Below are 26679 nucleotides of genomic sequence, written 5' to 3' on the forward strand. Positions count from 1 at the left end.
AGAGAGAGAGAGAGAGAGAGAGAGAGAATAAAAAGAAGAGGAGGAGGAAGAGGGAGATGGTAGAAAAAGAAGGGAGGAGAAGGGAAGCAGGGGCTGAGGAGAAGGAAGGGAAGGAAAAAAATGAGTGAGGACTGTGTCTGACTTAATTTAGAGCCTCTGTATTTATACTGGGACTTTAACTTCAGGTTTTGTTCAGTCTAAAGTCCATTTCTGATTAGTTTTACACCAAAATGATCTCTGAAGGGTAAGCCTTAGACTTTACTTAAAAGACAGAGCTTTGGCAGTGCTCCTGGTTTTAAAAGTTCCTCTGTTTTAAGAGCAGTTCCAAAGACTCAATTGAGTTACTAACTGATGCTCTTTTAGCGAAAGACTTCACCTTCCAAATTCATTTCGTATATAATTCACATTTTTATGGGCAATTTGGTTTTGAAGTTTGGAATTTGCTGTCCATTTCTACCTAACAGTTTGCTTCTCAGTCCATGAAAATCTTGTTTTCTGTAAGTTTGCTTATGCACATATAGAGCAGAAAGAAAAACAGCTCTATCATTCTTTCCTATGAAAGGTTGCACCACCACCTCCACACTTTGTCAAGGAATATAAAAGAAGAGAGATGGCCAAGCATGCTCCTTAATCATCATGCGCCTTTTCACCCCAGATAGTACTTTCCTTATTAAAGGATTAGTAAGGAGAGGTGGGGGGAAAGCAGAGAAACACTTCCTAAAACTGCACATCAATGAAAACAAGTGCAGCGTGGTGAATTGATGAAAAATCACCAGGGATGCCGCTAATGAGAGGCATTCCAAGCTAAATAAAATAGTGTGTCTCTTTGTTTTGGGATAAGGGCTAGGGGAAACATGAATATTAAAAATTAATTCTATCTTGCCAGTCCACTCCTGGACTGCTGTGGGCATGACAAGTTTGAGCAGCTCACAGAGAGTTTATAAGGCAGCTGGGTGGCTGTGGCTTTATCATTCTAATCCACTGCTACCCCTCCAGATCTTGCTGACCTCACTAGGGCTCAGGGATCAGCATGTGGGAAGCCTGATTTAGAAGTTCATTAATTTTTCACTGTCATGTATCTTGCCTGGTGGGTGAGTAGGGGCCTGTTTCTCTAAGAAATGTACCATTCTGTACTGCGTCAGTTCAAGGAGAATCATAAGTGAAATTCTCTTTGTGACTTAACCCTGAGCATGCTCCATCACTCTGAAGGCTTGGGAAGAGGCAATAAAGGAGTTGCTATTGTGCCCACAAACTTCTGGTGGAAGGATTACAGACAGTGGTGAATCTTATATTTCAAATTGGAAATCAAGAAGCATGCTTCTTTACTCGGCTTCAACTCTGTCGTTCCATTTTCCTCCTTTTCTAACTTGTTCAAGATGGGTCAAGAACCTCCCTCCCTGTGCTCCCATGGTAAAGTTCCAATTGAAATGATGTCAGCATGATGGCTATCCTAGTGGAGATGGACTATTTGGCAGGTGTGCGTGCATTTTTATCTTTTGGTGGGATCAGAGCAACTACCCAATCTATAAAGTCATGGCATTCTGATCTTGACCCCCCCGGCTGTACCTATTTTCTGTGAACTATTTTCTAATCTTTTCCTTTAGTGAATGAGTAAATAACCTTGATGCCACACTGTATAGCTATGTGGATCAATATGAAAACCCACATTCCACAGGTGCCATCAACTTTGTTGAAATGTCTCTAGATTCTCAATGTCTGTTTAGGGTTGTTGATTAACAAATTATTCTCTGGAGACATTCCCCCGGAGGAGGTCGGCTCCTATGGTGTTAGACACAGATCAAACAGAACTATTTGCTTTAGTTTGTCTTACAAATGGGAAGCCCTGCAGGCAGTGTGGAACAGAGGCAGTCTAGAGGCCCAGAGAAGGTGGGGTGGCTAAGCCTCTTTCTGAGTGGGGGATGCGTTTATGAATCAAACCTTGATCTGGTCAGTTCAACCACCCTCCCTGCCTAATCTCCTTAAACACTTATTATTTCTTTGTGTTGGGAAACTTTGAACTCTTCTCTCAATTTTTATATTAAAATCTATAATGAACTGCCGTGAACTGTAATAATCCTACTTGTGCTATGGAACACAAGTACTTATTTCTGTCTAACTGTTTTGGTATGTGTTAATCTGACCTCCCTCTAACTCCTGTCTCTTCTACCATTCTTGGCCTCTAGTTGGTCAGTTCCTCCTTTTGCGTTTCCATTTCTTCATATTGGCTCTGGTATAATTTTCTAAGAGAGTGGTAACTAGTCTTATGCTAAACCAGATGCCTATAGGTGAATTAGAATCCCTCAAATAGTCCCAGCCCATCTTTCCTTCCCAGATTGGGCTACTCTATTCATTTACAAAAATTCAAATGTCTTCTACATACCAGGCTCTTGATTCTTCTTTATGGAACTTGTGGTTAACTTGCTGTATTTTAAGTGGGAGGCATTATAATTTTATCTTGAGGACTAGGATCAGGCTTTGGCAGGCTCACACCTCTCATCTTGTTACCATTTTCCTTTTTCTTGAACAAAAGTGTTGCCCTCCATTTCTTGAATCTTTTGAATCAATTTCCTTCCAACAGTCACATTCTAATTCTTCACTAAGTACCCTTTTCATGTGTACATCCAACTACTCATTTTTCATAGCTTGCTGATTCCCACCAAAATGCTGACTGATAAAAATTTAAAACACAGTCTGAAATGCAATTGAAACATTGACACCTTGGATGATGACTTAGGTACTTTTCTTTCTGGTAAAATGTGTTCCTGGGTATGGCAGGTGGGCAGGTATAAACAGGCTTGTCAAGATTTCAACAATATGGTGCGAGACAGAGAACTGCATAACATTGATCAAATTCCCTTTACTTCATATGTAAAAGAAATGTAATAATATCTGTCACTTTTGCTTCACAGAAATATGAAGATAAAAGTAGGCAAGAAGGTGGTTTGAGAAAACATATCAATTTGCTGTGTTAGACTAATGTTTTAGGAAGAATGGCTAGTGCCACTTTGTTCATGGATGTTCTAATGGAATGCTTTCTTGTGACCATATTTTCTAAACAGTTTTCTAAGGCACAGACACCCATTATTTACCAAGTTAACCCACCAAGTGGAGTTCCAGGTAAGAAATCTTCTGTCAAACTGAAATAAACAAAGCTTGTTGGAAACTCTTCTGTCTAGGTGGGTGGTCTCAACAAATGGGACAGTTTAGCTTCTTTGCTTATGTTGTTTTGAGGACAAGTGTCAGACTCTGGTTCATTTTTAACCTAGTTTGGTTCCACCTTTAGGCACTTTTGTTCTATTGCTTCACTTAAAAGAAATCCAAACACAATAAGAGAAAAATCCGAGCAAAATCAAACCAGTTAGTGCCAGAGAATGGAGGAAATAGAAGTCATCATCACTCTTAACTTTATAATCATTCACATAATAACAAACTTTTATTAAAACCCCACCGTGTGCAAGGTTTCATTCTAAGCTCTTCATGTATATCATCTTATTAGGTTTTCATAGAGTTATTATTTTCATCTTGACAAACTGAGATTTGAACCCAGAAAGGCCCAGATTTGTACATTTTGCTTTGTGTTTAGTTATGTAAATCATTTTGGAAGGCCATTAGCTCTGATCTTTAAATGATTTTTTTGTGTGTGAGTTAGAGAACACACAGATATATAAAGGGCAGTAGAGTTGAAGAGAAGAAGATTATGCACAGTTGTGGGATTTAAATAAAAGAGAAAGGATTGCTACTGATGGATTCTGGAATTGTAAAATCAGCATTAAAACAAAGTAGTAAACACAGCTACGATTGCAATTTGTAGTCTTATTCTTTGCAAAGTCCTACCTCTAAAATTTGGGATTTTCATTTGGTTAGAGTTTCTGGAGTAATCGAAATGTGGGTTGTGTATAAATGCATAAACTGATCTAATTGTTTTGATTGGCTTGATTAATTGTGAATGCCAGAATAAATATCTAAGTTATTGAAAATACTTGTTTTGTTTGAACATATGTATAGACACAGAGTTTATATATATATATATATATATATATATATATGCATTAATCATAGTCTGAAGAAATGAAATTAGCATTATTTTACTCATGTGGATTTTTCACAGATCTGTTTCTTTCCATTAGAAGTTAAAATGTTTTATTAAAATTAAAATTACATGCACATATTTGGGTCCCTACTGCGTGAGTGTTAGGAAGCTCTTATCTAGATAGAATAAGTCTTGTTAGGGTGAGGGACGAGGAGGGAGCCAGCCTTTAGAGATGTGAAATGGGATGTCAGTTGGTACCCAGATCTGTCAAGAGTGTTTCCCACTGAGCAGGAGTTCTGCACACTGTGTCTTCCACCTTCTGAGGGGCCAACTGGTGGCTGGCCTGGCTGGAACGGTCCCTCGAGGCGTGAACTACACTGCTGTGTCTATGCAATCTCTTTCCAGATGATTACTCTCATTTCATGTGGGAAGCCTGCCTAGGGTAGCAGCCAGAGAGATGGGGGAGGAGGTGGGGATAGGAAAGAGAACGCTTTATGTGCAGTTGTAGCTCTGTCTGTGGTTAACAGTCCTTCACTGTGGTGCAGATTCCCCTGGCAATGCACTGTGAATTGGTTTAGCCCTTCATCAGTCTGGATGGAGCTTATTTGTTTAGAAACAAAACAAAAACTCACAGGATTTCCTAGTTCCCAAAACCTGTTATTTGTTTTTTAAATTGTGCTTATTGAAATGAGAAGTCTGGCCCACTGACACTAGAAAATCAATCATTTAGCTCTATTAATTAGAGAAAATGATTCTGTCAAAATTTAGCAGACGCAGAAAATTCTTGGGATGCCAGACTTTCATGAACTCTATGATCTTTGTCTAGATTATTAGGTTCCCACTGTTTCTACCTATCTACCCTTAAAATGGCTATAATATCACTTGAAAGGTTCCCTTTATTTCAGTGCAAGTCATCCAGTATAAGTCATTTCCTAACACACAAACACAGTATGAAAACATCTTGATACTGTTCTTTGATGGTGTTAAGTGTTCATGAAGAAACTCAAAAGTCTTGTGGATTCAGTGACCACATGAACCCCATAGAGACCCATTTCTATTCTACTTTTTGAGGTTTTGTATCACTAAGTAATACCTCTTTCATCTCTAAACATTTTCTGTGATTATAGAATATTGGAGTATAGATGCCTAAATCCCCTATTTACACAGCTCATCATGTGAATTTTAACTATTATCATCTTGCTATAATGTGTTTGTCTAAAATTTTGTCTTGTGCAGTTGCTTAGGACTGAGTGCAGCTATATTTCAAATTGGAATAAATCAGCTCCTGTGGTATCTGATAGGGGCTTACAAACCTTTTTTGAGAAGGAGCTACATTAGATAGTTTTCCCTGGTCCTACAAGGAGTATGAGAGTGTGTCTTGCTGAGGGGTTTGCTGAAGCCTGTACTCCCATGCTTGTAGACTCAAAAGAGAGCAGATTAAGGAGTGGTGGAAAACCCAGTGGAAAACCCAGAAGTTGCATAGAGACCTGGGATAGAAGCCATCATCCCTATATCAGTGGGTCAGGCAAATATAACTGTCTCCAGACACCCAGTTTGCCCTCCCCCTTTTAAGACAGTGTCTTGCTATGATGCCCAGCCTGACCTCAAACTCTTGGAATCAAGCAATTCTCCTGCCTCAGTGGAAGAGCCAGGACCATAGAAACATGCATCTATGTCTGGCACATCCTATCTTTGGACACAAACATATTTGTTGGATGAATGAGATGTACCAATTGTCCATCCTCTATTCCTTAATGTGTGCTATTTTGTACCCTTCTTTAGTTCCTGTCCATTTGGGTTATCCATATTATTTATCTTTTGTACTTTGAGATATGGAAAATAGTTTAGAATCTCTGAAGACCCATCAGATTATGTAATATGACCTTCTTTATATTGCTTTTTATTTTATTTATTATTTTAATTTACACATAAACTTGTACATATTTATCAGGTACCAATTGCTGTTTCAAATCATGTATAGATTGTATAATGCTCAAATCAAGGTAAGCATATCTATCTCCTCAAATATTTATCATGAAGACATTTAAAATTCTTCTAGCTTTTAATAAAATCCAGTACATTATCCTTATCTACATTCACCCTATTATGTGATGGAACACCAGAATTTATTTTTCCTACCTATCAGTAATTGGTCCGTGACGGCCAACATTTTTTCATCCCTTATTCTTCCCAGTCTCTGTTAACCACTATTCTATTCTCAGCTTCTACAAAATCATCTTATCTAGGTTTCACATGAGTGAGATCATGTGGTGCCATTTGTTTCTGTTAGCAAGTATCCAGAGGAAAGTCTCATGAAGCTGAACCACTCCAAGGCAAATTGTTTTTAAGTCCCACTTTGGGTAGGTGATCCAGTCAGAGTAGACAGGGTAGTGTGCAGAAATCAGCCATCCTTCCTGAAATCTTCCCACTCAGTGGAACTGGGAAGAAGACCTTTTATTCCTTTCATGCTTCATGCATAAATAATTGAATCTGTGTTTGAAATAATTTCCGCCTTTCTAGAGTCTCATAATGATCACTGGATCATATTATTGCCTCTAATATCATATAGTTTATAAAAAGTGTGTTTTATGCACCAGCTTTGCCATATTGAGTATATATAACCACAAATAAACAATTTTGTCATACATTTGGAATTGGAGCTAATTTTTTTTTTTTTTTTTTTAGGGAACAAACTCAGGACTTTGCTCTTGAGAGTCAGGTGGTGGCACCACTGAGCTAAATCCCTGGCTCCTGAGCTAAAATGTTTACACTGAAATTTAAAAAACCCTTCTTAAAACAGGAAAATTAATACATGTGTATGGATGGATTATCACTGGAAGGCTGGAAACCTTTGATGTTGATGCTGAGTACATTGATAGGTAAGCATGTGTTTGTTTCTGTGTTCAACAAGTTACATGTGTGCTGGATGACTTCCCGGGGCCAGCCTCCATGAAGTAATACATTTTAAGCTGCTGGCACTGAATTGCTGTTTTTCTCTTTGCAGTTTGTGTTCCCTGGTGAGCTGGGCTTCAGCTTTTATTTTGTTAATGTAATTGCATCTGGATGATTAAGCTGGTCCATTTATTTACTGACAACTAGTCACTCTAGGCTCTGTATGAATTGTACAGCAAATTGCATCTGTAGATTTTTCCTTTCTGATTCTACCTTTCTTCCCCTTGTCTCTCAGGCTAAAATAAATTCTTTGTAAAATGATATACAGACCTCAAAGCCCATTAAAACTTTCTTGTCTAGTTGTTGTCTATTTGTGCATTTAGAAATTATTAATGGGATCAGAAGAAAACATGGGTTCAGTTACTAAGAACCATTGAGCTTTTAGTGTTTTCTGGGAGTGGATAAAACGTCAATACAATTCTCTTCATTGGAGTCTTGTTATGCAGAAAATGTTACTATTAAATCATCCATGACAGGGAGACAGGAGAATGAGATGGAATACACCGAAATTGTGGAGTTTATGGGACAGTAAGGATACTGTCATCTTTCAGCAAATAAACTAATCACAGTAAGGATCTGTAAGGTAGAAGCAAAATGTCACTATTCACAAATAGAAGCTTCACATTGTGCCTGATTAGTCCTTCACCCCTGCATGGATGTTTTGAGTCATTCTCCTCTGTTCTCCTTCTCTTTGATTCTGACCTGCATTTCTAGAATTAATAATGGTCATTTTTTCTCCTAGGGAAATTACTCTTCCTGTTGGGGTTGGGGATAGAAATCCTAAGTACATCCTTGACAACATGCTAATTCACTGTTCGGTTCCATCTTAGCCTTGGCCAGTGATCTAGCCTTATGGTGGGTGGGATAAGGCATAAATTCCACAGTTCCTCTGTGGGGATCCAATATAGTCAATACGATGATGAAGAATACTTTTTTTGGGAGGGAGAGCAAATGCTCCCTTCACAGTGAGAATGCAGTATGGGCTGAGTGCACCCTTTCTCTTTGCCTGAGAATTTGATTTAGTGTCCTTTAAGGGTGTGACATTCAGTCCCCCTGGAATTGTGCCCCATAAATCCAGAGGAGAATGTTCACAGATATATTTCCTCTGATCTTTGGCATGAATATTTACTGAGAGCATTACATGATTGTCTCCTATTTTTTTCTTTCCTTTTTTATCCAGCCCATTGGTCTTGGAGGCTCAAGGAGAAAAATGGGTCACTCCTTGTTCTCTTATAAACAGGCAGACCGGAAGCCAGTGAGTGTGTATCTTTTCTTGCCAATGTATATGCTTTAGGTTCTTTCACATGAACACACACACACACACTTTTTGAAAATGTAAATCACTCACAACTACCTTATCTTCAGATTTAGTGGAAAAGATGCAAAAATTGATTCACAGTATAAGACGAAGTAGAATGTGGAAGTGGCATCTTTCTTGAAAACAAATCACTAATATTTATTAAGGACTTTAGGCCAAGGCTTTCTCTGATGCTTTATGTTTAGGCCACTCAATAACTTTGTGAATATGTATGGTTATTAGACTCTCTTTACAGATGAGGAAACTGAGGCACACCGAGGTTCAAGTTCCCATAGAGAGGACATCACATTGCTGGGACTGGAACCCTGTCTGACTAACCAACCTTTAGATGCTCTTAACTACTATATTACATAGACTAGCCAAAGAAAAAAGTGACTATTTTTTTAAAATTAGTGTCTAAATGCTCCAGTTCATATAACCAACATTTTGCTGGGTTTTTACCTCATTCTGACCTAGGTGGATTAATCTTGCTTTTAGGGCATTACAAGAATTACATTCTATGACTTAGCTTTTTGAGACTAACATTAAATAGAGCCAGATTCTTTCCTGGTACATTTAATTTGTTTGCTCAGGATTATCCTTTTGGGGTTCATACATTTTTTTTATAAGGAGTTTGCTATTCTTGTCATATCATAGATTTTGGAAAGAGTGTACCAAATGGCAGTTAGGAGTGAGTTACATTTTGTCTCTCACACAGTGTGTTTGACTGGTACATATAGATTGATAACTCTTGTTAGTATTACCTCTCCAAATTTGCCTCGATGAACTAAATTTACCTTTAATACATACAAATTTTCTCTGGCTAATTCACCTCTTCTTTTATGTATTTCTTTCCTGGTTAAAGAGTCAGAGCTTATGAGCTGAGTTGTTTGGTAATTCTTATTTATGTTTGCTTTCTCCTTAGCTACCCTCTTCAGGAAGACCATGGTCTTGGGACTCTGACGTGCCGTGTGGAAGGCAATTACATAGGTCTGGTAGAGAAGAAATATAATTTTAAAGCTTTATTCATTTCTTTCTATGTGTCCAGAAAAAATGAACAATTTTAAGAATTACTTATCAAGAGAATAATAATAATGATGATAAGGATTTGTTGAGAAAACTAAACAGCACAGTACATAGCAGATTCTATATAAAGTAATCCAATCACCACAATAACTTATGAGATTGGTGGAACTATTTTCATTTTATAGGTGAGAAAGTTTGATCTGGTAGCCAGTGAATTAGGGTTTAAATCATGCTCAGTTTAAATCTATGCCTGGGCCCTTATGTGCTATGAAATACTGCGTTTGGTCTCCTGATGTTGACAGTCCACACTGTCAATGGTGCTAAGCCTGTGAGGTGATTCTTTTGGGCTGGAAGAAATAAGAAATTTAGGTGACAACGTGATGGCATTGGGGTCTTTGGGTGTGTGATAGCAGCAGCCTGGCCCAGGAGAGTCATGCAGATTTCTGTATTAATGTCTGCTTCTTTGTGTTTCAGGCTCCCAGAATATTAGCTTCTCAGTATTTAACAAAGGAAAGTAAGTACCTAGGAGTAGGCAAATTTCCCTTCATCTTATACTTCTCTCACCTTGATTTTTTTAACCTTTTAAAATAGATAATCCAGACATACGCTGATGTATTTTCTTGACTTCAGTGAACATAATTGTGTCCTGTGTCTCACTTGTAGGTACTGCAAATTGTTCAGTGTGGTGATGGTATAGAATTTTGGAAATTATTTCCTAAGTAAGCTCAAAGTTGTGTGAACAATTATTTCATGGAATGCATTAAAACATTCCAGGAAGTGCCTTCTTCAGCATGGAAAGGGCCTGAATTTCATCGAGCTTTGAGAGATAAATTAGGATTTTGAATTTTTATGTGCTTTTTCTCAATATTCCTTCACTGTATAGCTTGCTAGGTATAGTGTACTTGAAAGTGTATTACCTAACGATGCTAGTTTCATAGTGATGATAGGGACACTTTATGTATAGCTGCACAGCCCTAAGTGTGGAATTTTTTCTTTTCTCCTTCTCAGGAATAAAACTAATGTCTAATGTCTACTGCAGGCCATTTTAATACAAGGCCTTTTCATTCATCATTCCATTTAATGCTATGCTACCCTATGAAGTAGCGATTTTTCCCAAACAATAATTTTATATATTAGAAAACACACTCTGTCCCATTGTTATCATTCAGTGGTTACTGGAAGCTGCTGGTATCCAAATAGTTCTGAAGGTCACTAGAGGTTAGTTCATGATCCTCTTTTCCAACTGACAACTTAAAAGTGCAATCGCACATGATGCTGTATCACAAATCACGACTTTATCTGTTTTGAAGGTCAATGGTAAACAAAAGTGCATGGCTCATCAGTGCGAAACAGGACCTTTTCCTGTACCAGACACACTCAGGTACTGTTTCCCTTCATTCTGGACATTGTGTCCCTGCCCTTGCTCCTCACTCAGCACTGGACTCTTCTTTCTCCTGGCAGTTTACCTATGGACATTAACATTTGAAGCCACCCCTGCCATCATGGATGGCCCCGTGGTTTCAGTTGAGGTTAAGGTGCTATCAGTTCAGCTTTAGTTCCTACAGTCACGTATTAATTATTAATGTTCTGAGAGGTGAATCATTAAAGTGACTTCATCATTGTGAGACTATCACAGAGTGCAAACTAGTTGTACAAACTAGTATGGTCCAGATCCATCACTTCACATGACTTCTTAATATAATCTAGACACAAGGCAAATGAGTGATCTATGAGACCGCTACTAGTGGAACACTGCATACTGTTTTTAAATTTGTTTATATCTTTGTGATACTGGGTATCAAACACTGAGTTACATCCCCAACATATTTATTAATTTAGCAACAACGTGTAGCTTACTGAGTTGCCTTGACTGAGCTCAATCTTGTGATCTTCTTGCTTCAGCCTCCCTAACTCTGGGATTACAGGAGTGAAACACTGCCTCCACTTAATTTTACAGTAAACCTTTTATTTTATAAATTGTTACTGTATCAGTCTTTACTGTGAACTTGATTGGCTTCAGAATTGCCCAAGGGATCAGTAGCACTGCTTTGGGTGTGTCTGCGTGGGCCATGGAGTCATGACCTTGGATTCTGTATTTGGTCTCTGGCCCCTAAATCTCTGGCTCTGTTCCCTTGCTCTGCTTCCCTGCTACTATAAACTAAGCAGCTCTGCTTTGCCACACCCTTTTACCATATTTGTATCTTAGAGCCAGCCAATCCAAGACTGAATCCTCTGAAACTGAGCCAAACGAACCTCTCCTCCTTTAAATTGTATCTGGTATTATGTCCTACCAATAGGAAGGTAACACATAAATAGAAGAATTGCACTCTGAGATAATGCTGAAAAGTATGGTATAGCAAATACATGAACCAGTAACACAGTAGTTGTTTATTATTATCAAATATTAGGTATTGTACATAATTACATGTGCTATATTTTTACATGAATGGACCTGTAGTAGGTTTGTTTACACCAGCCTACCACAGACATGTGAACAATGTAATATGCTTTTGTGTTATCTTCAGAACAGCCACAACCTGAGTAGCCAATAAGTAGTTTTCAGCTTCATTATGATTTTATTTGACCACTGTTATTGATTTATACATTGTTTAGTGCTGCATGACTATATGTTAAAGGAAGCATGCTCATAGACTTCTACACAAGGTCTAGGGATACAGATTGAATGAAAGGGGAGTCACACCTTGTTTTTTGTTTACAAACAAACAAAAAAATCAGAAAAGAGGTAGCACTCATAAATCTAAAGTACATCTTTCTAGTTACTCTAGCGCTCCATCTCTGAGCATTATTCAATAAGTTTTGACTTGTGGATACTAATGCTAAGCTATTTTGTTGACACCTTATGAGGAAACACATATTTAAAAAGGAGTGCTGAAAGTTCGAAACAAAACTGCGAACTCAGTTCAGAAGTAGAAAGTTGGCTACTAAAGACTATCTAGATTCTAGATTTCAATGCAATCATCATGGAGGCATGTCAATGAGGTATGCTTAGATTTCCAGAAGCAATCAAAATCTAGCTGTGCTGAAAATGCAAGATATTTCATACATCACGGAAAATGACATTTACTCTAGATAGCCTTCCTGAATGTTGACCCTTGCCCTTCTTTACATTCAGCAATACAGCTAAAGTGTTTGAGGGTAAGTTAGAAGAAGCATCTGAGGTGTTGGTGATAGTGACAGCAGAGTAAGAATGACAAGTCCTTGTTGAGTGTATTACATAGGACCTCATTACTGTATTTAACTATGAGATAGGTAATATTAGCCACATTTTACAGGTGAGAAAACAAACTGAGAGAGACAAAGTAGCTTGTTCTAAGCCCCTAGTGCCAGAAAGCAAAGGCCTACTTCCAAATCTTACTGATATGGCTAGCACAATCTGGAAAAGACATTCTCCTTTCCAGCCTACTCTGAGCTTCTCTGTGATTCTGTCATTACTGTGGACTGCTGGATAGGCTGATAGTATCTCTTACCACACAGTATTTTGTATATTTCTAGAGTCAGTATCTCTTGGGATGAGGACTCACAGGCTAGAACTTTTCTATAGCAGAGGAAGTACTGGGGAGAGCGGCCATGGGAGCCCCCAAAAGCCTGGGCTGAGCTCCTTGAGGGCTGGCATTCAATCCTTAGTCCAGGGTAGCTAAGCCATATAGCCTTTCTGATCCTCAGTTAAACATTTATAAAATGGCCAATTGGCCAATATGGTGTTTGTCTTTCTAGCTCCAAAAATTGTCTAAATAAGTTGGTGAGCAACCTTGGAATTCATCTAAAATTTGCCTCTCCCTCTCATTATTTCCTTATGCATCAACAACTAGTCTCCCCCAGTTTCATCTCCCACACGTTTTCAAATTTCGGCTTATCAGTACACGTGGGTAGCACACAGTGTTCACATTCCTCGTGTGGAGTTGGTACACGTGCATAACACAGTTTACTTCTTCTTTTTTTCATCCCCTTCCCCTTCTCTACCAATCCTTTGGTCCCCTTTCTTTTCTTTTTTCTGTATAAAAATGCATAGCATGTTGCAGTGGTTTATAAGTGGCCTCTGACTGTCAGTGTGTCCCCTGCTGATCTATGCTTTCAAGCACTCATCTGATGCTCTGTCTTCTCAGGGGCACTTCCCATCCCCTACAAGAAAGGACCTCAGCTTCTGCCTCCTCCTCGTCTGCTGCTCGGCTCTGTATTTCTCTGTGTATATTCCAGCAACACAGCATACTCTGCACTTCCTTCTGTCCATGTTCAGCTTACCCTTGCATTAAAGGTCCTCTCTCTTCCCTCCACTTGGTCAGTTCTAATTCAGTTCAGATGCTGCCTCTGGAAAATTTCTTGTACTCCTCCCCACTCCCAAACTTCTCTGTACTTCATGCATTCGCTCAAATTTTGTTAACCTAAAGCATTAGAATAATACTCTTGCATACCTGCCCTTCCTTACCATACTGATCTTGAAGACAGGAACTATTTTGTATTCATCTTTTTAATAGGTGTTTTGTGAATGAAGAAAAGTATTATATTACAATTCTTTTGAAAGTTGAAGAACTTCCTAAACTGTTTTAGTCTATGATCTGTGTAATTTTGAATGGATAGCGAAAGAATGTGTTAGTCAGGCATGGTTGTGTGTGTCTGTAGTCCCAACTACCCTGGAGGCTGAAACAGGGGAGTCACAAGTTCTAGATCAGCCTGTGCTTACAAGTATACAGAGATGTCACCTAAAAAAGAAAAAAGAGAAATGTATTAATCTTTACATAAGTTAATGCAGAAACTTCCAATGTCAGTATAAGAAAGTGATAAAAGTCAGTTAAAAGGAGATTGTTATTATTGGTGGTAAATTTTGATACTTGAGTCTAGGACATCAGCCCTTGCTCCCATATATACTAATTTGTCTTAGAGGCAAAAATCACTGGAAAGTATCTCCATAAAATTCATTTTTGAAGTGCTAGTCAACCACGAATAGCCTTTTCCTTCAGGTTGCCTTCAGTTTATCTGAGGACCTAACTCCTCTTGTCCCTAGGGGGAGTAGCTCTTCAAACTGTCAAAAGTCTGATCATGGGAGAGGAAAGGATGGGAGAGAGTGAAAGTCTTAGGGATATGTGGCGTGTTGCTGACCAGACTGTGATAACACTGCAGCCCAGGTCTGCAATACCACTCTAGAGGATTCCAACAACCGAGAACAGCAGGGAGGAGCGGCATAGGAAGTGAGACGGCGTGAGGCCTGTGACATGGGGTGGGCTGGGAGAGCGCTGGAAACTGGGAAAGGCTTTCCTTTGCTTAGAGCAAATTGCATGTTCCTATCAGTGCACTGAAGCCTGGCCCAGAGTGTCCAAAGCTGATTCCTCCACATGGTGTAGCATCCTCTTTGCCGCTATATAAATAAAGTCTTTGTGCTCAAGACATAGATTTCCCAAGGAAGCAGTATGGCCTGTAGGGGCTTTTACTCAGACAGTGAGTGACTCTATGTGTCCCCCTTTTTTTTTTCAAATACTGATTCTATCTATATATTATCTTTTTCTTATTATGTATCCTTTTAAGATAACTATTACTAGAAAAAAGTTTCAAATGTTGCTGGATTTAGAAAGTTAAAGTAAGAAATAAATTATAATAGCTTCTATTATTACCTTATTATCTGGGTCATATGCTGATCTATATTTGGAAGCTAATTTTTTTTAAAAAAAAATTCTTGCAGAAATACTATCTGTGTTTCCAGAAAGTGGGAGCCTTGGAGGAAGAACAGACATCACAATTACAGGAGACTTCTTTGACAATTCTGCTCAGGTTACCATTGCAGGTAGCTGTTGAAATGACTGGAAATAGTTCATGATCTTAAATGCTTTAGGTCCTTTTACATCTCTTATGCCTGGAGGATGTGAGGGGAAGCATTTATTCCTTTCCATTATATCATGTCACTAAGATCTTTACCTGTTTGTTTGAGGCCAGGTGGGATTTTGTGCCTGTCACACTGCAAGTGTGTTACAGGGACAAGATATCCTGCAGACATGTTCACAATGCAATTTCCTCTTCTTGGGGGTGAAGGAAAAGCCTCTTTACAAAGGTCTTCTTCTACTAAAAAGCAACCCCTTTCCATATGTTCTCTCCTTAGCTGGAATGTGTGGGTATTTTCTCTACAAATTTCTCTGAAATGCCCCCAGGCAAGGTTTTATAGTACCTGTCTAGATCCTTTTCTTCCTGCCAGATGGGATGCTCCCCTAGTTGGTGTCACCCAGTGTGCAGGCATGTGTCCTAACACTCATGTCACATTCACCCTGGTCAGCTGAGTAGTTCAGCACAACCCTAGTGAATCTGACTACCATAACTTGCCCTATGTGTGCTCTCTACTCTCCCTTTCCTGGCTTCTTTCAGTTGGGTAACACCTTTGCCGTTCTATCCACATCCAGCCTCTGCTTTAGAATAAAACTCTCTTGACTTCACTCTGTTCCTGTCATCATATTGCTCCCTAGGCATCTAGATCTGTCTGTAATCTATGAAATTAAAAAATTCTCTTTAGGCATTCCGTGTGATACTAGCCACGTGTCTCCCAGGAAGATTGAATGCACCACCAGGGCTCCAGGAAGAGGTACAAGGCTCACTGCTCCTCAGGCAGGTAAGGAAATCACCAGGGCTGCTCAATGAACTTGTTTAATCTTAAGAGTCTAGGAGTAGACATGAATGTGTTTGGATTCTGTCTCAGCTGCCTGACTAGTTAATTCAATGAAGCCTGGGTCTATAATATCATTGTTAATGTTTTCCTACCTGAGATGCTTATAGCCTGACTCAGGTGACTAGCAACTTATGTCTTCAGCCCCAGTCAGGGGTGTGGCCAGTGGAGGTCAGTGGAGACTATGACCCAGAAAGCAGAGACAATACTGTAGCTCCTGGAGTAAACTCCCAAACTCCTTCCTTATATATTATGGGTCAGGCTTTTCTGTACTCCTAGCAGCAGTATTAGGCAAGGCTAGAGACTGGAGCACTAAGGGATTCATTTAAATGTTGTTTTGCTCCTCTGTGGGCATGTGACATTGCCACCGGCATATACCTGTAGTGAGCAGAAGTGAAAGAGGCAAGGTAGAAGGTCCCACCTGTCTTCTGTTCAAGCTTCGGTCATGGCACACAGCTGAAAGCACTTTTCTGCTAAGCATTAGATCTGGAGCCTAGCATGTAGTTGAGGATTAGGGTGGCTGGCATTTTTTCTACCTGGACCCACAGATGCTCTCTCTTGCACTGGGAGCAGCTTCATGGGTAAACTAGAAGCAGCGGTGTCAGCTCTAGAGGCTTTTTACCTGTAAGGAGAGTTGCTCTGCAGCAAGGATACTTCTAAAGAAAGGCCATTCAGGTGTGAAAATGCATGCAGAGGTTTTGCTTGAGAACTCTCCACCTCCCAGATCTGTAGTTTTTATTTAAGGAAGGCTCCCATCCAAGGAAGCAAAACACCTAAAACAAGTAATCAGGAAAATGTGTGTTTCCTGCGACTAGAAATAGAAAGCTTCCTCCCTCATTGAGTGGCTCTTACTTTTGTGATTCAAGTGGTGGTGAGATAATTACTTACTGTTTTTGAGTTAGCAGTGCCCTTCTGAAAAGCTTGAGAGTTCTTCCATGGGAGCAGGAGGACACAGTACTGTGCAAACCTATTCCACAGAGGTGGGAGGGTGTGATTTTGCTTCGAGAGGACATTTGGCAATGTCTGGGGGCAGTTTTGTCAGTTACACCTTGGGATGGTGGTGGTGCTGATGGCATCCGGTGCGTAGAGGCCAGGGATGCTGCTAAACGTATTGTAATGCAACAAGGTCACCTGGCCTAAAATGTCAGCGTTGGTGGGGTTGGGAAAGTGGGTCAAAGTAATGTTCTTAGAACATGCTCTCCATTTTCTTTTTATCCCTTATCTATCTCTCCACTTTGGTAAATGAGAAACCATGATGGTAGTTTAGAAGAGTGACCACTATCATAGTTGTCCTTCATAGCACACGTACTGTATTTCAGGCTGTTTTTATATGTATCTCCATCTCCCTCTGCCCCAATGTATTATCTCTATTTGTTATTTTCCCCATTTTGATGCATGAGGAGATGAAGAATCAGGGGCATTAACTTGCTCATAGTTAAACATCTAGTAAGGGTGGACTTAGAACCTGAACCCACAGAGATAGGAGTCCAGAGATTTTACCCTCAACCCAAATCAGTGTCCAATACTAATTGTGCCTGTGCCTTTGGCCTCAGGGTTTGCTATATATAAAACACAAATTGATAAGTATGACATCACTTAAAATGTCACACAATAGCAGCATGACACATAATTAGGCGTGTAGAGGTCCATAAGTTGAGATCATGGCACTTAAAAGGTTTAAGGGTTGCCAGATCCTAGGAAAACATTGTTATGGAATAAAATTCCCAGGCTAAAGTTGACCTTAAAAGATGCTGGTGTGCACTTCAGGTTTTGGGGCACACAAAGGCAGGCCATGCTGCAGGCACTTACCCTGCCCTCTTTCACGCAACTGGAGTGTGCATTTTTCTTTCAATTTTCTCTAGGATTTGGCTCTCTTTTGAAGTACTCCTATTAGAAAGGGCTTCCTACTCTTTCATCTAAGTCTTTCCCTCACTTTTTCTTATCAAGACCTTCTTTACAAGAGGCTGAATTCTACACAAGGACTATTTTTTGCTTTCCAGATATTTGTAATATCTGTACATTATCTCATGTGATTTCTTCATCGGGATTTATAGATTGTACCTGGATCATTTTTCACTCTGTAATTTGACAGAGAGGAGTCCCTCAATTTGGAGAGTAATAGTTCTTGTGGTTATGAGATACATATATCTTACAGGCAATCGAGGACTTCTTTTTGAAGTTGGAGATGTTGCCGAGGGCTTGGAACTGACTGAAGCCACCCCTGGGTATAGGAGGCAGATTGTGCCTAATGCCAGTTCTTCATTTGGATTTTGGTCAAAGGAAGGACAGCCTTTCAGGTATGTTGTAACAAAAGTAGGAGTTCACATCAAAAGCATCTTCACTAGCGCAGCAGAAGCTGGGATACAGATAAGGAAGGCAGTGAAATTTCCAAGGGAGAATTTATCACTACAAACAATTGAACAACAGAACCTCACGTCCTTTCTACCATCAAGTTGACCAAGTTGTTAGTCATGCTAGCAACTTGTAGAGCATTTGTAGGTTCTCATCCAACTATTGATCAGTATGTAAAATTTATATAGTTTACAACTCTGTTTACAATTTGATTTGGAAATGATTGCAAGTTGCAACATTGAGCCGAGCAGACCAGGAAATTTGGTAGGTAGAGGGGTAAAACTCACTGTTGGCATGTAGTTGAGTAAGACCAACTTCTGGCCGAAGCCAAAGAGAGATACAAGAACTTGCTCTTGGAGTCTTTGAGGGAGCAATAGTTCTGCTGGAACAACCATAACCTAATGAATGTTGACCTAACCACCAGTATATAAATGGAGGCCCTCTTGTGGGCTCTTGAAATGTGGTTTTCTACAGTTGCAATTACTTGTGATTATGATTTTCCTGGTTAGTTTTGTTTTGATTTCTTCAGTGCCAACATTTATAGCTCTCGTTTTTGAAGAAAACATTTATTGGTGCATTTTAGATGCACATAATGATGACACTCATCATAGGGAATTTGTACCTATACATGATATATTCTGCCTCTTCTTCTTTTCCCACCCCCTCATTGACTCCCCTCTCTTCCCTGTATACAAAAGCTTTGTTTCTGTATTTTTGTTCTATTTTCATTTTCTTTCTTGTCACTTCCTTGTTTTCCTCCTCCTCCATCCTTTGTTTCCCTTCCCATTTGAATATTTTCTTCTTGTTTCCCAGTATCTGTTATACATTTTATTTCCTCCTTCAGTTTCTCACACCAGAGAAACAATGCAGTATTTAAACATGTGTGTTCAATTTATTTCACTTAAGAGTATGGTCTCAAGGTATGTCCATTTAGCTATAAATGAACTTGAGACATTTATAGCTTTCTAAAATGATCTTAAATATACAAAAGCATGAGAGTTGCTTAGACACTGCTTCCTCAGTGCTCCCAGTGTACATGTGGAGGGACGGATGCTGTAGGGCACGATGAATCTCCTCCTCCTTCAGATCTTCCTCAGGGGGCTGGAGGTAATTTCAGGTAATTTGTGACCTCCTCCAGGGAATGCACCATAGATCACAATTCAGTTGTGGAGTACACATCAAGGAGAAGGGAAGGATGCCTTCTGAGCCTCACTGGCTTGGTACCTAACACGAAATTTATGGTTTAAAAGTGGTACTCATTTGAGGGTCCACTGTAGAGCCTAATGTGCATCTTTCTCATCCCTTTTGAGATCCACTAATAAGGCTTAGAGAAAAACTTTTCAGCCCATTTAGTAGGTAAAGGAGGGAGTCAGACCATCTCAAGAGGAAAAAAAACCATTCACACTTGCATGGTAGGACTTGTAGGGTTTGTCCCTTTCACTGCCATGGAGGAGCTACAAACCAGGTGGTAACGAATTTTTCATTCTTCCATCCAATTTTTGAAAATTTAGAAGTTTAAAATAAAAATTGGAATATTTGTTCATGGACTGATAAATTAATATTACATTGATGAACTTTTAAAAGCTATTTTTGAAACTGTTTACAAATACAAAACTTTCTCTGAAGATAAAAATATATACATTAAAACCAAATGTAAAACCTCTTTATATGGATGATCTGAGGATTTTTAAAAAGCAGAAAACATTTTTATATTTATTTAGGTGATTTGATCATTTTAAAATCAATTTATCTCCCTAACATCATCACTAGAATTTATCTTAAATATGTAAAAGAAGATTTTACTTTAAAAACATTTCATAACATTGTCTACAATATTCTTCAAAGTTGCATTTTCTGGCTTTTAATTTGAAATTGTCAACAGCTTCAGCTGAATCTTTTCGTGATTATAATTATTTCTAGTTGGAAAAATATTATGCAGGCATTGAAGTATCTGATAAATTTACAGCAAGTTCTGGTGGTTGATCTTGCTTTATTTCTAATAATAAGAATAATATCTGATAGTGACTGAGTCCCTGTGATGGTCCCTGGTCTGCACTACCTGTGGCAGCTGATTTTGTCAGATGAACCTTTATACAGTCCTAACCTGTGGCTGCAAACAAGACAGATACTGAGATTATGCTGTATGTCATACTGTGGCTCATCCTAGAATGCTCTGGACAAGCATGTGCATAAGAGTCAGGTTTTTCTTTGTCATTATCAAAAGAAATGCAAGGTGCAAGGGCGACTATCTGTTGCATTGGTAATTCAGGACTTGGTTACTCTTGCTTGGCTCTGTTCTTTTGCTTTACAGGGCACGACTCAGTGGGTTCTTTGTGGCTCCAGAGACAAATAATTACACATTTTGGATCCAGGCAGATAGCCAAGCTTCCTTGCATTTCAGTTGGTCAGAGGAACCGAGGACTAAGGTGCTCATTTTCTTTTTCTTTGTCACCAGTCTTATATCCTTGACTAAAGGAAGAATAAAAAATAAAGCTCTCATGTTCTATACATAAGTTTAACATGCCATTAAGTGATCAGGGGCTTTAAATTTTGAAAAAGAATTTGGCTGAATTATAATGGTATATACTGTTGATTGAGCCTTTATTTTAAACCAAGCATTATATATTTTGTCTTCACGGTATCTCTGTAAAGTATGTTTATTTACCTCCATTTTTCCACATGAGAAAAATTGAGGCTTTGAAGGATTGCATGGCTAATCCAGGATTACTTGGATAATAATAAGAGGCAGGATTCAAACTCAGGTTTGTTTGAATCCAAACCTTGTGCATTTTCTACTGAATTTGGGCAGAGATGAGATATAGCTAGCCTCATGAAGAAATCTCACCATGAACTTACAAGGATAAGAAAAGATGCATCTAACAAGAAGTCAAAATTCACTTGTGATTTTGACAAAGAACAACAATATTTTAATAAACTTCTTTGAAATTGATTAGAAAAAGGTAATGGGTTTTTATGTAATGAAGTCATTCTAGATCTTTCAAGGGCTTAATGCTGTTTTTTCACAACACAATATGTGTTAGGTTGGCTGTTTCTGCTCTAATTGTGTACCATCTAGACTTATTTGAATACTATTCAACAGACAGAGAGAGAGAGACAGAGAGAGAGAGAGAGAGAGAGAGAGAGAGAGAGAGCGGGAGGGAGGGAGAAAAGGGCAGAGAGAGACAGAAGCAGAAAGTGAGGCAGAGAGACAGAGAAGCATAAAAAACCATAGGGCCAAAGTAACTGGGTTGATTTATTGGAAAAGGCTGACTGGTTGAAACACCTCAGTGCTAGTGAGGCCAAAGATTTAGTTCAGCGGTTCTGCTGCCTGCCTCACAAGTACAAGGTCCTGAGTTCAATCCCTGGTACCTTAGTGCAGATGCTCACTATTCGAGGAAAAACAATGCCTGCAGGCTTCATAATGTTGATTTTGATGTACTTACTGGGCACAGGTGAAAGTGGCCTCCATTCGGATTGGCACTACTGACTGGTTTGACTCCTGGGAACAGAATGGGAACGAAGGGACCTGGCAACAGAAGACTCCCAAGATGGAGCTGGTGGGTGGAGCCAAGTACTATCTGGAGGCAGAGCATCATGGGATAACTCCCAGCAGAGGAATGAGAATTGGCGTCCAGATCCATAACACCTGGCTGAATCCTGATGTGGTCACCACTTACCTCCGGGAGAAGCACCAGATCAGTGTCAGAGCCCAGAGACTTCCAGAAATACAGGTCTGCCTCTCTTTCCAAACCTATGGAGTTGAACTTCTGGGAGAGGAAATGGTCTCTTCTTGCTATGAAAAGATCACTGGTTGAGAGCCAATGGTCCTGAGTTGTAATTATAACTCTGCTGACAAATACTTAGTATATCTATTCAACTGGGCTGTATTATTGAGATTACCCTATTCACTGACTTAGTTTTAGGAATTTCCCTACAGGTCAGTCATTTTTTTTTTTTTTTTAACTTAGTCTCCAGAGTACAGTTAAGGTCCTTCAAACACACACAAATACACACAAACACACCACCACCATAGCTTTTTAACTGCTTCGATTCCTAGTTTTAAGCCTAGTTATTTTTGTTGAGTAATCTTGTTGTACTTTCCATTCACTTTTTGGTGTATGAAGATGAATCAATATGGACTCTGTCTTCTAAAGATTCCCATTAACTGTAATGTATATATGAAAAACTGTAGAACAAAGTAGAAAATAGCAAGTGGTTTAGTGGATGAAAAGCTGCAGAGAGCTTACTCTAGAGCACGAGTATAATGCATCTTCCAGAGAAGGCATTGGAAACAAAGACTTCGCAGGCACCGGGAGAGCAGGGGTGCCACAGCCTTCAGGCCACCCTGGGAGAAAGCGTTTTCTGAGAGGGACTGAGAGTGCAGCAGACTTGTTGTCTCATACTCCAAGAAAGAGGACAGAAAATCAGTGAGACAGTTTATTCCACAAAACATTTTCATAGGTGATGACACTGTGTCCTTTCTAGATGGTGATACATTTAGAAAATTGAAATGATGATAAAATCGAAATAGCAAGCTTAGGAGGTCTATTCTGTGTTCCTAATCTGTCTCTTGGGTTTCCCTGGCACACGTCAGTTGGTCCTGTCTTTCTTGATTTCATAGGTGCTGAATGTGTCAGGCAGAGGAGACTTTTTCCTTACTTGGGACAACGTCTCCAGTCAGCCAATCCCTGCAAATGCCACAGCCCAGCAGGTGGGAGCCCTCTCCAAACAGGAGGGGTGGAGGTGAGAGACCTAGGGGTGGTCTTTATGTCAACTACATGAACTTATGGTGTTATGTTTCCTTTTGAATAGATTCAAACCACCATTGAAAATTTACTTGCAGTAAAATGCAACCTGGAACCGCTTTCTGCTAACATCTTACTCCGGCTTGGATTTGAACAAGGTGTTCCTGTTGTCTTTTTACTCTCTGTGAGAGAGGAGCTATCCTCAGTTCTCCTCCAAGATGCTAACAGAGTCAAATAAAAACAAGAAAACGAATTTTGGATGCAGAGTGGCCAGGGCAGTCGCTTCATGCTTGGGAGGGGAGGCACTTGTGTAGTGGCTAAGGAAAGGAGAGCTTGTCCTCTTGAGCCACTAGGGGAGTAAAGTACTGCCCATGTGTCCCCACACTAACGGTGGGTGACACACAACTGTAAAATCTTGTTTAATTCAAAATCCCTCTAAAGCAATTGTCACCGAAGAAAGTATTAGAAATGTTTAAAATATGAAGGTGTTTTTAAAATCATACCAAAATGAACTGAATTCCAGTTGATTTTTTCTTTTAATCTCTCTGCTTCTCAATTGTTGTTGGTGTCTTGGTACATAGGAAAATGATAACAGAGATCTCATATTTGGGGTCAGGCCCAAGAGTTTCTCATAGCTGGAGCTTTTGAGTTGGAGGGTGCTGGCCACTGAAGCCCTGTTTAGCTCTCCCAAGGACTGAAGGATCAAGATCACATTGAATGCACACCCTGTCACTGCACACACAGGTTCTAGTTTAACATCCATGCTTCTTTTCCTGTGTTATCAAACCACATGCAGGCCTAGAAGGCTCCAGCTCTGATGGGGACCTCACCAGTGGGACAGAGCCCTTCTGTGGCAGATTCAGCCTCCACCAACCTCGACACCTTGACCTGATCCCCCGTGCTGCACAGAAGGGCTATCGGCTGGATCAGTACTCACATGTGAGTGTAGTTCTCAGGCTTCTAGTCAGGTGGATTGAGAGGGGTGAATATCTCTGGCTTGGAGACCAAGAAAATAAGCACAAGGGAGTGATTGCTGTGACTTTCCCAATGCTGTTTGGACTAAGGCTCTGTGTATCCTAAGTGCTCTTTCAGGTATAAACCGATGCACCTGGCCCCCACTACGGAGTTGCTACCTGGAAATGCCTTTGTACTAGCTTTAGTGATAAGGGCTATGGAAGTTTTTATATGGCTAGCATTGTGTTTGCTCTCTAGGAGTAAGTACAGACTTTGCATTCTGAATTTTTGATTCATTAAGTGTATTGGTACATTTTAGGTATATATAATGATCACATTCATCATTGGGATCTTGGTTCTTCTTTTTTCTCCCTTTCCCCCTCTCTCCACCGCTTCATCCTTCCACCCCTCCCTATTTACAAAAAACTTTGTTTCCATTTTTTCCTTCTTTTCTCGTATTTTTTCTTTCCCTTATTTACTCCCCTCCACTTCCCCTTCCCCTTTACACCTATTCTTCCTACCTCACATTATCCATTGTACATTTGGATCCTCATTTACACTTTGTTTCTCACACCAGAGAAACTATTTGGTATTTACACACGTGTGTCCTATTTATTTCACTTAAGAGTATGGCCTCAATGTGCATTCATTTAGCTATACATGTATCCAGGTTATCATTCTTTATGGCTGCATACTATTTAATTTTATAAAAACCATATCGTTTCTTTTGTTTTGTTTTGTTTTTGTTTTTGAGACAGGGTCTCACTGTGTAGTTCAGACTGCTCTGGAACTCACTGTGTAGCCCAGGCTGATCTCTAACATGCAGCAATCCTCCTGCCTCAGCCTCCCAAGTGCTGGGATTACAGGTGTGCGCCACCACACCTGGCTAAAATACATATCTTTATCCAGTCACCAGTTGATGGGCATTTGGGCTGTTTCCAAGATTTAGCTATTAAAAATTGTGCCACTATAAACATGGGTGCACATATTTTACTGTGGTATGAGTCCTGGAAGATACCTAGAAAGGGAATAGCCAGGTCAAATGGAACCTCTAATCCTAGTTTTTTGAGGAATTTTCATACTGGTTTCATAGTGGTTGCACCAGTCTGCACTCCCAACAACAATGGAGAGGGGTTCCTTTCTCCCCACAACCCTGTTAACATTTGTTATTGGTTAATTTCCTGATAGCAACCATTCTTTTCGGGGTGAAGTGGAATCTCAGTACTATTTTCATTTGCATTTCTTGAATGATCAGTCATGTTGAACATTTTTTTATATGTTTATTTGCTGTTTATACTTCTTTGTCTGAGAAATATCTGTTCATTTCAGATGCCCATTTTTGGACTGGGTTTTTAAATTTGGCAGGTCTGATTTTTTAAATTTCTTTATATATTCTAGATAGTAGACCTTTGTCTGAGGAACAGCTAGTAAAAGTTTTTTCCCACATTGTAGATTGTCTCGTGACTCTGTTGGTGGTTTCACTTGCTGTGCAGAGGCTTTTTGATAAGATGAGATCCCAATTGTTAATTCTTTGTACTAGTTCTCGTGTGACTGAGGTTTTGTTCATAAAGTCTTTTTCTGCAACAACATCTTCAAGAGTTTGATCTAACTTAACCTATCTTTTAGCAGGTTTAGTGTTTCTGTTTTAATGTTTAGTTAATCTTTGATCCATTTCAGTTTTAGTTTAATGTACAATGAGAGATATAGGTCTAGTTTTAATTTTCCGCAGGTTGAAATCCAATTTTTCCAGCACCATTTATTAAAGAGGCTATCTTTCCTCCAGTGAGGGTGTTTGGCTCCTTTGCCAAAAATGATTTGGCTTAGTGGTTCTGCCACATGCCTTGCAAGCGCAGGGCCCAAGTTAGATCCCTGGTACCCCCCCAAAAAAGGTGGCTGACTATTTCTAGAGTTGTTTCTGCATCCTCTAATCTGTTCCATTGATCCTTGAATCTGTTTCTTTGCCAGTATAATGTTGTTTTTTAATCACAGCAGCTTTGTAGTATAGTTTTGAGTTGGGAATTGTGATACCCACTGCCTTGTCTTTGTTGCCTAGCACTACTTTTGCTATTCTGGGTCTCTTTTGGTTCCAAGTGAATTTTTGGATTGTTTTCTCCAGTTCTGTGAAATATGCTGTTGGAATTTCAATTGGGATTGCATTGAATCTACATAGCAGTTTTGGAAGTGCAGCCATTTTCACTAGACTGGTTCTTACCCAGGAACAAAGGATGTCATTCCATTTTCTGACTTTCTCTTCAATTTCTTTTTTCAGAGTGCTGTTGTTTTCAGAGAAGAGGTTTTTTACTTCCTTTGTTAGATTGATTCCAGGTATGGAGTTGTTTCTCCAGTTCCTCTCTCAGGGTGTCTGTTGTTCATGTACAGAAAGGCTATTGATTTTTGTGTGTTGACCTTGTATCAAGCTACTCTACTGAATTTGGTTATTAAGACTAGAAGGCTTTTGGTGGAGTTCTTGGGGTCTTCTATATAGAGTATCATGTCACCTGCACATAATGACAACTTGACTTCTTCACTTCCTATTTTTATTCCTTTTCTTTCTTTTGTCTAATTGCTGTGGCTAATGTTTCCAAAACTATATTAAACAGGAGTGGTGATAGTGGACATTCTTGTCTTTTTCTTGATTTTGGTGTGAAATATTTCAGTTTTT

The 26679-nt window shown here is 39.4% G+C and overlaps 1 protein-coding gene across 7 annotated transcripts in view; it reads left to right on the top strand.

Annotated features, from left to right (window-relative positions):
* The window catches only part of Pkhd1 (PKHD1 ciliary IPT domain containing fibrocystin/polyductin), a 458548-nt gene that overhangs the window by 7555 nt on the left and 424314 nt on the right, over positions 1–26679 (top strand). For 5 of the 7 annotated variants that reach the window (XM_019208499.1, XM_010631095.1, XM_019208502.1 and 2 more), the window contains 14 exons: positions 3060–3117; positions 6831–6909; positions 8163–8237; positions 9205–9269; positions 9780–9819; positions 10616–10686; positions 14998–15099; positions 15817–15912; positions 18122–18263; positions 20630–20744; positions 21771–22049; positions 22940–23029; positions 23131–23221; positions 23860–24002. In XM_019208499.1, the coding sequence (XP_019064044.1) occupies positions 3060–3117; positions 6831–6909; positions 8163–8237; positions 9205–9269; positions 9780–9819; positions 10616–10686; positions 14998–15099; positions 15817–15912; positions 18122–18263; positions 20630–20744; positions 21771–22049; positions 22940–23029; positions 23131–23221; positions 23860–24002 (1446 nt within the window). Of the gene's footprint in view, positions 1–3059; positions 3118–6830; positions 6910–8162; positions 8238–9204; positions 9270–9779; positions 9820–10615; positions 10687–14997; positions 15100–15816; positions 15913–18121; positions 18264–20629; positions 20745–21770; positions 22050–22939; positions 23062–23130; positions 23222–23859; positions 24003–26679 lie in introns of those variants that run through there. The other 2 variants (XM_019208501.1, XM_019208503.1) reach the window with 2 other exon arrangements.

This window comes from Fukomys damarensis, unplaced genomic scaffold (genome assembly GCF_012274545.1).
Source record: "Fukomys damarensis isolate Sample0158 unplaced genomic scaffold, DMR_v1.0_HiC HiC_scaffold_14, whole genome shotgun sequence".
NCBI lineage: Eukaryota > Metazoa > Chordata > Mammalia > Rodentia > Bathyergidae > Fukomys > Fukomys damarensis.